Below are 11,325 nucleotides of genomic sequence, written 5' to 3' on the forward strand. Positions count from 1 at the left end.
CACAAATGAAAGTGAAATGTAATTCGGTAAAGAGCTGTAGTAAATGTAATGTGTGTTGGCCGAGGGGGCCTAATGAAGATGAGAGCACACATTCATATGCGTTTGTTTGTGTGCTCAGCTTTACGACGTCTGCCCTGAAGTCTGAAGAAAGGGAAGGAAGGGGCTGGGTAGAAGGCCTGGGGGGAGGAGGTGATAGAATACAGTGGCCCTCCAGCTTGCTCTGCCTCTCAAGTCTTGGGTTATGGCAGGGACAGCTGGGCTAGCAGACTCTGCATTGTCCCATTCAGACACACACACACACACACACACACACACACACACACACACACACACACACACACACACACACACACACACACACGTACTCAGGAAGCACTGTCCTGTTTTTTGTTTACATTTCACAGTGGAAGGCTACTTGGGAGGGCTCCGGGGTATGGCCACTGGACCTAAAGCTGTGTGTGTGTGTGTGTGTGTGTGTGTGTGTGTGTGTGGTGTGTGTGTTGGCAGGGTTTAATGTAGTGTTTTAAGGCACATCTGTCAAGTAGCCTTTGTGTAGTTGAAAGTCAATGTGGCGCTTTCAGGGAAAATTGCATTATCTAGTCTGGTAGTTGCAAATTAGTGCAGGGAGGTTGATATAAGATGACTACAGTCTAAATTTGTCATGTGGTGAAGATGGCAAGTATTGAAAAAAGTAACGACCCAGGCACATAAGGTAACACACATTGTGGTCTGAACAATCAGTTGGCTGTGAGGCTAAAGGAGCTCTTGGTTCCACCTGCTCTTGGTTCCATAGGCACTGAGTGATGGCATGAGACAGCTGATCAGCTGATGCAGTACGAAGAAATGTGTCAGGATACGAAACCAAATATCTCATTTTTGGGGTGGGGTGGGGTAGAGTAGTACTCTACAAAGTACAGTAGCTCAGTTGGATATTAAAAATAACTGTAGTACACCAGTAGAGGGCAGTCATGTGTAGGAGTTGGAGAGATGGGGAGCCCAGAAGACAAGGGCCAGAGGTGTCAACCACAGGCAGCTGGTGGCACCTTAATTGGGGAGGACGGGCTCATAGTAATGGCTGGAATGGATTAAATGGAATGGTATCAAACACATCGTTTCCATGTGTTTGATACCATTCCATTCACTCCATTCCATCATGTCTTATGAGCTGTCCTCCTTTCACCAGCCTCCTGTGGTGTCAACTCAGCTGGGATTTACAGGAATGATGCCAACAGAGAAAGAAATGAAATACATAGATTAGAGGGTCAACATGTCATGATTTGTTTGATTTGTAAATAGTGTAATTGAATAATTAACTACTATTGTAGCATATGATATGAATTATATTAACCTCTTTCACATTCAAATACCGAAAGCATGTTATGTTGACTGTCAGTGAGGCTGGCGTTAGCAAGACTATGTCAGTTCAGCCGCACGCAGTGGCTTTGGTGATCTTTTTCCATTCCAAACTCCAAACACTCAGCCATCACTTTTTATGTGTAGTTTCAAGTGAACAACCGCACTCTTATTTTTCTTGTGAAATGTTCATAAAAATCTAGAGGAACACAAATAAAAACGCACTTGCATCCAACCTAATGATTTATGCAGGATCCCAATGTAACAGACTGAACAATTACGCTTCTGGTGAAATCTACGGGCTATTTGGGATGGTCACATATCTGTGAAACGCATAATTTATTCAAGCGCTCTGATGACACGTGACTGCTCTAGGAAGTGTATTTTGACATACATATCAACCGATGCGATAATTCATCGAACTCGACTGTCAAGGGATCAGGTAAACTTAATTTCCATAGAATGTCTTTATTTTAATGTTGTATTATTATTATTTATGTTCAGACTAGGTTAGTTTGAATAGTTTGAGTTAGATGGATTAGCTATACAAAATGACTTTATTGTGATTGTAAATGGACAGAAACGCTGTTGTTGGGTGACATTGTATCCATCCACTGCATGGCTAAAGTTAGACAGCTAGCAGGTGTAACAATCAGACCTATTTTACGGCCATAGATCGTGATGGCCATGTACATTATTAGCGCACATTGTTTTCAATAGGCCCTTCACGTGACATAATGCAGGGCCATAGGTGAGAGGACACTATTCATGACAAAGACATCATATTTTAGCCAGGGGTATTTTGTACCTTTTTGTATTTCAGTCAGAAATGAATAATAGGATAAAATAGAATCCATAAGCTAGCTATTATTGCTTATTATTCAAGGTCTAACATACAGTTTGGATGTAAACGTGATAAACACACTAGACAGAAGGTGGTTGTTAAACCATTTGGTTGGGATCCTTCTGCCAGTATCTACATTTGAAACCCCACCTCTTTAAGGAATACCTGGGATAGGATAAAGTAATCCTTCTACCCCCCCCCCCCCCAAAAAAAAAATTGTAAAGTGGTTATCCCACTGGCTATAGGGTGAATGCACCAATTTGTGAGTCGCTCTGGATAAGAGCGTCTGCTAAATGACGTAAATGTGCCCTTGAGCAAGGCACTTAACCCTAATTGCTCCTGTAAGTCGCTCTGGATAAGAGCGTCTGCTAAATGACTAAAATGTAATGTAATGTAATGTTCTGTTTTGGAATTGAGTGAAGGCTTCAATGTTCAATACATTTGCAATGGATGGGTTATGAGTTTCTACAAAGTTACACATTTATTGGGCGTAGGCTACTGTATAATTTCAGGATGGGACATTTTTCACTTTCCAATATCCAGCCTTTCAGATCATCTGGAAGACTGTGTTGCAATTCTCTAATGTCCTCAGAGGCAGACTGGGTTAACAATGTGAGCACTGTTGTTATTCATCAGGCTGCTAGGGGCTACCTAGTTTTCCCTCCACAATATAACTTTTGAGAAGCTATTAATTCAATGGTTTGTTAGTTCTGCACTTATCATGAGTTAAGACTCGAGCGTTACTCAAAATATGTATTTATAGTATCTTGTACACTATTTACTGGGACTGAGTTGATCCCTTACAGTCATAAATTAGTCGTTCTGTATGAAAATGGGACAACTCCCGAGTGGCGCAGCGGTCTAAGGCACTGCATCTCAGTACTTGAGGCGTCACTACAGACCCCCTGGTTCAATTCCAGGCTGTATCACAACCAGCCGTGATTGGGAGTCCCATAGGGCGGTGCACAATTGGCCCAGCGTCGTCCGGGTTTGGCCGGTGTAGGCCGTCATTGTAAATAAGAATTTGTTCTTAACTGACTTGCCTAGTTAAATAAAGGTAAAATAAAAATATATATATCCGTGTAATTTTTTATTTCCCTGAAAGGACAAAGACATTTTCTCAGGAGGATTGGGATTTAGACACCTGGGATAAGTATCTAAAATATTATTGAGATGGTTCCTATATCTTTGCCACTAGCCTAACTTACAATGTATATACAGTACAGAGCAAGTCTTTATGTCACTGTCATTGAAATCATTATACAATGTGTGGTCTTAAGTGTGGTAAAGGAGGCTTTGGTCACCCAAAGTTTCAAGAACTTCATGTCATGGATATTTGTTCACACTGAATGACCCGGCCTATGTTAATCTTTATTCAACTTTTTTATTTTATTACATTAACGTTGTATGTAGGTCAACATCCTGCAGGCAGAGCTGCGATCTGGGTTGTTTGGATAGGACCACTCCTACATCTTGACTTACTGTCAGCTAAAAATGTAAATGTTTTAATGAGTGTCCATCCATTATAAAAGTATTTGATTCCCAGGAGAATTCAGTGGCAATGACTTTTGTTGTTTGCTGTGTAAACTTCAATACATCAATACTAGACTATGATTTCAGATGTTACGTTAAAGTTACGCAAGCCATTTACGGTAGATGCCTCGTCTGTTTATCTTGTAAATGTTGACTTAGGCCACACTCTTTTCAATGGGCTCAGTCTAGAAACCATTTGATCAGTCCGGTTGTCTCTAAACATCCACCCCAAAACATGTAGGCCTTGAGGTTCAACCACTTGAATACAATCAATATGGAAAATGTAAAGAACATTTACCACAGGACTGGCCTGTTATCTACTGACAGAGTAGTTGCCTCACTTTGACACAAAAAATAAAGACATTGACCTATAGCTGAACATATGACCAAGACATGGAAGAGGGTGCTGTTGGGGGGTGATGGTGGTCCTCTGTAGCTCAATTGGTAGAGCATGGCGCTTGTAACGCCAGGGTAGTGCGTTCGATCCCCGGGACCACCCATACGTAAAAATGTATGCACACATGACTGTAAGTCACTTTGGATAAAAGTGTCTGCTAAATGGCATATTATATTATATTATGTTGTAGTTCCATATGTTGTAGTTCCTGGAGTAGCTAAGAGCTGTCACTTTCCCATATGCCACATCATTAAGAGTAGGCTAGGCTGCCTCACAGAAATACTGCTTGCATTGGCGGAAAAACAATCCACGACTGTAATCAATGTGTGTTTTAAGTGGGTGAATCAGCCACTGTGATTATGGGTTAATAACGTGGAAATACTTAGCAATCCACAACCGGTCTGTAAATCACCTTTTGAGGTTCCCTGTTCTTCTTGCACTGTCTCTCTCCTGTAGGAGCTGATCTGTCTTGGACCAGAGAATGTGGAAGGTTGTCTGGGCAGCACTGCTGCTTCTGGCCACTGTGTGTGTCCAGAGAGGGTATGCCAAGGGAGCACAGAGACTGGGGCACGTGTCAGTGGTCATAGTGGGAGGTACAGGTGACTTGGCTAAGAAGTACCTGTGGCAGGGCTTCTTCCAGCTGTACGCTAACCAGGTAAGTAGCGGCTACAGCTTCTCCTTTTATGGCGTAGGCCTGTCGCCCAAGAATAAGGCCACGCCGATCCTGTTTGAAGTGCTGAAGGGAGTGGTCTGTCCTCGGGAGTTGTCTGTGGAGCGCTGTGCCCTGGTGAAGGAGCAGTTCCTGAGGCTGGCTGAGTATCGGCAGCTGAAGACTTCAGAGGACTACCAGGCCCTGGGCAAACACCTGACAGAGCATCTGACGCAGGAGGGCATAGTGGAGGCAGGCAGGCTGTTCTACTTGTCAGTGCCAGCCTTCGCTTATGCGGACATTGCAGAAAGGATCAGCGACAGCTGCAGACCGACCGATGGGGCGTGGTTGAGGGTGGTACTGGAGAAGCCGTTTGGCCATGATTTCAGTAGCGCCCAACTCCTGTCCAGTCAACTGGGTACCTCCCTCAAAGATGACGAGATGTACAGGATCGATCACTATTTAGGGAAGCAGGTGATGTAGTAGGGCTCCTGATCAGTCCATACATAGTAGGTTACACTTTAACACAATTCTTCACATTTGAAGCAGATCTTTGGTTTAATTACGCTGACCGTCCTGAAATCGGGCACTAGAATTACTTTTAAAAAAATGTATGTTTACATGACTTCTTTTATTGATTTCCCACCATTTTTATAAGTCAGAAGACAGCCATCCAGAGCTTCCTATGACTATGTAAACGTCTTCTGTCTCATAAACTTGTATTTGCCTCCCTCTGGTGGTTGGCTGCATAATGACATCAATTTATATCACTTCACTGCAACGTTACATCAAAGGGGCGGTCCTTAGAAAAACATTTATCCAGCTCGACTGCTTCACGGCACAGACATGGCAAAGCAATCGCTGAATTTGTCTTGAGCAGGCGGATCTAAATACATAACTTTCATGGCTCTACTTTCATGGCTCTACACTTCCTTAAACCTAAAATAAGTAAAGAATTGGTGTGGAAGTCAAACATTTGTTTTACATTAGAGGCGGGACACATTGCATATGCTCAGAATGAAATCGATCCCTTTACATAGCCCTTCTCCCTTTGTCTATAGGAGGGACGCACGCTGTTTAAATGGCCTAAATGTTGATTTAGACAGTCCAAAATCTGTTACATTTGTGAACATCACTAATGTCATGATATGTTTGGTAAAGTAAAAAAAAGGTGAAATATTTTCTGTAGATGTTCCTAAAACAGATTATAAGTATATACTGTATGGACATATTATAAAGTATTAAAAGGCTTATTCATTCACATATACAGTGGGGAGAACAAGTATTTCATACACTGCCAATTTTGCAGGTTTTCCTACTTACAAAGCATGTAGAGGTCTGTACTTTTTATCATAGGTACACTTCAACTGTGAGAGACGGAATCTAAAACAAAAATCCAGAAAATCACATTGTATGATTGTTAAGTAATGAATTTGCATTTTATTGAATGACATAAGTATTTGATACATCAGAAAAGCAGAACTTAATATTTGGTACAGAAACCTTTATTTGCAATTACAGAGATCATACGTTTCCTGTAGGTCTTGACCAGGTTTGCACACACTGCAGCAGGGATTTTGGCCAACTCCTCCATACAGACCTTCTCCAGATCCTTCAGGTTTCGGGGCTGTCGCTGGGCAATACAGACTTTCAGCTCCCTCCAAATATTTTCTATTGGGTTCAGGTCTGGAGACTGGCTAGGCCACTCAAGGACCTTGAGATGCTTCTTACGGAGCCACTCCTTAGTTGCCCTGGCTGTGTGTTTTCGGGTCGTTGTCATGCTGGAAGACCCAGCCACGACCCATCTTCAATGCTCTTACTGAGGGAAGGAGGTTGTTGGCCAAGATCTCGCGATACATGGCCCCATCCATCCTCCCCTCAACACGGTGCAGTCGTCCTGTCCCCTTTGCATAAAAGCATCCCCAAAGAATGATGTTTCCACCTCCATGCTTCACGGTTGGGATGGTGTTTTTGGGGTTGTACTCATCCTTCTTCTTCCTCCAAACACGGCGAGTGGAGTTTAGACCAAAAAGCTCTATTTTTGTCTCATCAGACCACATGACCTTCTCCCATTCCTCCTCTGGATCATCCAGATGGTCATTGGCAAACTTCAGATGGGCCTGGACATGTGCTGGCTTGAGCAGGGGGAACTTGCGTGCGCTGCAGGATTTTAATCCATGACGGCGTAGTGTGTTACTAATGGTTTTCTTTGAGACTGTGGTCCCAGCTCTCTTCAGGTCATTGACCAGGTCCTGCCGTGTAGTTCTGGGCTGATCCCTCACCTTCCTCATGATCATTGATGCCCCACGAGGTGAGATCTTGCATGGAGCCCCAGACCGAGGATGATTGACCGTCATCTTGAACTTCTTCCATTTTCTAATAATTGCGCCAACAGTTGTTGCCTTCTCACCAAGCTGCTTGCCTATTGTCCTGTAGCCTATCCCAGCCTTGTGCAGGTCTACAATTGTATCCCTGATGTCCTTACACAGCTCTCTGATCTTGGCCATTGTGGAGAGGTTGGAGTCTGTTTGATTGAGTGTGTGGACAGGTGTCTTTTATACAGGTAACGAATTCAAACAGGTGCAGTTAATACAGGTAATGAGTGGAGAACAGGAGGGCTTCTTAAAGAAAAACGAACAGGTCTGTGAGAGCCGGAATTCTTACTGGTTGGTAGGTGATCAAATACTTATGTCATGCAATAAAATGCAAATTAATTACTTAAAAATCATACAATGTGATTTTCTGGATTTTTGTTTTACATGACCTCTACATGCTTTGTAAGTAGGAAAACCTGCAAAATGGCAGTGTATCCAATACTTGTTCTCCCCACTGTATTTAAAGAAAAATCATATTTTTAATTTTTTTAAATGTTTTTTTATACTTACACTACCGTTCAAAAGTTTGGGGTCACTTAGAAATGTCCTTGTTTTCGAAAGAAAAGCCATTTTTTGGTTCATTAAAATAACATCAAATTGATCAGAAATACAGTGTAGACATTGTTAATGTTGTAAATGGCTATTGTAGCTGGTAACGGCTGATTTTTTATGGAATATCTACATAGGCGTACAGAGGCCCATTATCAGCAACCATCAGTCCTGTGTTCCAATGGCACGTTGTGTTTGCTAATCCAAGTTTATCATTTTAAAAGGCTAATTGATCATTAGAAAACCCTTTTACAATTATGTTAGCACAGCTGAAAACTGTTGTGCTGATTAAAGAAGCAATAAAACTGGCCTTCTTGAGACTAGGCCCAGGAGCACAACTGAGCAAGAGGACAAATAGTTTGAGAAACAGGCGCCTCACAGGTCCTCAACTGGCAGCTTCATTAAATAGTACCCGCAAAACACCAGTTACAACGTCAACAGTGAAGAGGCGAGTCCGGGATGCTGACCTTCTAGGCAGAGTTTTCAAAGAAAAAGCCATATCTCAGACTGGCCAATAAAAATAAAAGATTAAGATGGCCAGTCTGAGATATGGCTTTTTCTTTGCAACTCTGCCTGTGGGGGGACACACTACTAAATTAATAAAATATTGCCCTCTTGCAAGATTGATGACTAAAACCTTAGCGAAGCAGTGCAAAACGATTTGTCAGGTCAACTGGTTTTAATTATATTGTTTGTTTTTATACTCAAAAGGTTGTCTCTAAGATTTTGCCATTCAGAAGGGAGAACAGCAAGCATCTGGATCCTATCTGGAACAAGCACCACATTGAGAGAGTGGAGATTGTACTGAAGGAGACCCTGGATGCCAAAGGTACTCTATGGTCCTAGGAAACGGACCATTTCACATTTTATGTTAGTGAAAGCAAGTGTATTAACCCCCTCTATAAAAATATGTGATGGTGATAGTAACATCACCTGTCAGGAAGTTTTTGATTGTTTGATTTATTTCTCCCCTTGTCACAGGTCGCATCCCCTTCTATGACCAGTACGGTGTGATCAGAGACGTGATACAAAACCACCTGACTGAGGTCATGACCCTTCTGACCATGGAGCTCCCATCCAACCTGAGCAACACTAAGGAGGTCCTCAAGAACAAGCTGAAGATCTTCAGTGCCTTGCAGCACCTGGACAGGAACTGTGCTGCCATTGGTCAGTACCAGGCCTACAATGCAGAGGTACAGGAAGAACTGAACAAAACAAAGGAGCACTTCAGCCTCACCCCCACCTTCACTGGTAAGTGTCATGAGAATGTTTGCCTGTAGGAAGTCTTCTCTTCAGCCTGTGCATTACAGGAGTATTAAAGGAGGAATTTGTATTGTCATATAGTAGTAACAAATTATTAGGGCCATGTGTTTTGGGTAATGATGTCACATGACCTGGTTTTTAACCTTTATTTTAAGCTTTTTCATCAAAATGTATTTCTTTTCAGGTCAGATGGTCCAGCACTATCCTCAGACAATTGCTTTCATTTTTGGTGTAATTCTGATTTCTTGAAAAGGCTTAAAATAAAGGTTAACATCTCAGTCATGTGACATGATAGTCCAAAACACAGGGCCCTACATATGATACATATTTTTTGTGTGATTTTTTTTTCAGTGATAAAACTGTTTGTTTTTCTATTTCAGGTGTAATGGTGCACATTGACCTAGCCCAGTACGAGGGCATGCCAGTCATCCTAACCTCAGGGAAGATGCTGGATGAGCGCGTAGGCTACGCTCGCATTATGTTCAAGAATGACATCTTCTGTATCCAGAGCCACAGCAGTGTCCACTGCAAGCCCAAGCAGATTGTGTTCTACTTTGGCCACGGCACTCTGCAGTACCCAGCCATTCTCGTGAGTAAGAACCTGTTCAAGCCAGACCTGATGGACACTGAGTGGAAGGAGGTAACGGAACACAAAGATGTCAGGGTATTAGGTTTGCCCATCTCAGACTACTACGTGCTGATGCCAACGGTGGAGAGAGAGGCTTACGCAGAACTCATTTCGCACATCTTCCAAGGCCGGAAAGACAGCTTTATCAGTGCTGAGAACCTGCTGGCCTCCTGGAGTTTCTGGACACCTCTCCTGCAGAGCCTGGCCAACACCTTCCCCCGCCTGTATCCCGGGGGAGCGGACAACGGCAACATGCTGGACTTCAAACTTTTGGGACGGGAGGTGACCTTCGCCAATGAGGCAGTGGTCATGGTCACCCAGGACCACATGGGCGGGTCTGGGGCGGAGAGCTTCCAGGTGATGCAGGGGAAGTACCGCAGCGCTGACATGGTGTCTGCCTGGCCCGAGGAGCTCATCGTGCGGCTGGCCGCAGACCTGCAGGCTGCAGCGGAGAACGCGGTAAGGGAGGGCGGACGCTTCCACCTGGCCCTCTCCGGGGGCTCCAGTCCCCTAGCTCTGTTCCAGAGGCTGGCCCGCCACCACTACTCCTTCCCCTGGAGGGACACCCACGTGTGGATGGTGGATGAGCGATGCGTGCCTCTTACAGAGTTGGACTCCAACTTCCGCACCCTGCACGACCACCTGCTCAAACACGTGAAGATGTCCTACTTCAATATCCACCCCATGCCGGTGCAGATGAACCAGCGGCTGTGTGTGGAGGAGGATAGTGGAGCGCTGCTCTATGAGAGAGACATCACCCAGCTGGTTAACGCTTCCAGCTTCCACTTTGTCCTGCTGGGAGTGGGCTACGACGGCCACACTGCCTCTCTGTTCCCAGGCAGCAAACTAGACGCCAGTGGGAACAGTCTAGTAGCCCTCACCGAGAGCCCAGCCAAGCCTCACCAGCGTATGAGCCTCACCCTCAAGGCTATCAACCAGGCCCAGAAAGTAGGTGTGCTGGTGATGGGTAAGAGCAAACATGAGCTGGTCACCCAGCTCAGCCGAGTCAAGGACAACCCAAACAATTGGCCCATCACTGGGATCCGGCCGACCAGTGGCAGGCTAGTATGGTACATAGACTATGATGCTCTATTAGGATAGGGGATACTGTAGCAATGAAATGATGTACATTTAAATGGATACAATTTATGATTTGTGTAATTTTGATCAAGAATTTAAAGTAATGATAAAGTTCTGTTGATTCTGGGCACCTTACTTAAAGTTGAAAGTAGATATGGTATACTGGTGGTATATGTTTTCTTTTTCAATATACAAGATGTAGGGTTAATGTTGTGTGTGTGTGATGCGCGCATGTATGTTAAAGAAGTATGATTGTTTATGTTTACCAAATGGACATCTCAGGAAAGCAAAGTAGATATGGAAGTTTGTTTTTCAGATCATGAATAATTATTAAAGACTGACTATATTTTATATAATTGTAAAAACTGTATATTTTCTCAAAAGGCTACCTGTTCTCCACTGAACCAGCATATAATAGGATTGTTAAAAGGGGATTTTGAACTGTGAAAGGCCAATAATTTAGGTAGAAATTAATGGTCAACAGATAATGTAGGCTATAGCCATGTATTATTGTATTTGTGCCTCAATGACAAATGAAATCAAACTGCATAATGTAATGTACTGTCCAGTACATTCAATTACCAAAAAGCACATTCCGATCAATTGCTGCTTTTGTTTTAATCTTTGCTCATGAATTAAAAAAACTAAAATGAT

At 43.4% G+C, this 11,325-nt stretch overlaps 1 protein-coding gene across 1 annotated transcript; it reads left to right on the top strand.

Moving 5' to 3' along the window:
* The first annotated feature begins 1,709 nt into the window (after positions 1-1,709).
* On the top strand, positions 1,710-11,325 carry h6pd (hexose-6-phosphate dehydrogenase (glucose 1-dehydrogenase)). Its single transcript, XM_041887508.1, has 5 exons — positions 1,710-1,795; positions 4,584-5,250; positions 8,412-8,529; positions 8,682-8,951; positions 9,344-11,325. The coding sequence occupies exons 2-5, from the start codon at positions 4,609-4,611 to the stop codon at positions 10,690-10,692; spliced, it is 2,379 nt and encodes a 792-aa protein (XP_041743442.1). The 5' UTR covers positions 1,710-1,795; positions 4,584-4,608; the 3' UTR covers positions 10,693-11,325.

The sequence above is a fragment of the Coregonus clupeaformis genome, chromosome 10 (assembly GCF_020615455.1).
Source record: "Coregonus clupeaformis isolate EN_2021a chromosome 10, ASM2061545v1, whole genome shotgun sequence".
NCBI classification, from domain to species: domain Eukaryota; kingdom Metazoa; phylum Chordata; class Actinopteri; order Salmoniformes; family Salmonidae; genus Coregonus; species Coregonus clupeaformis.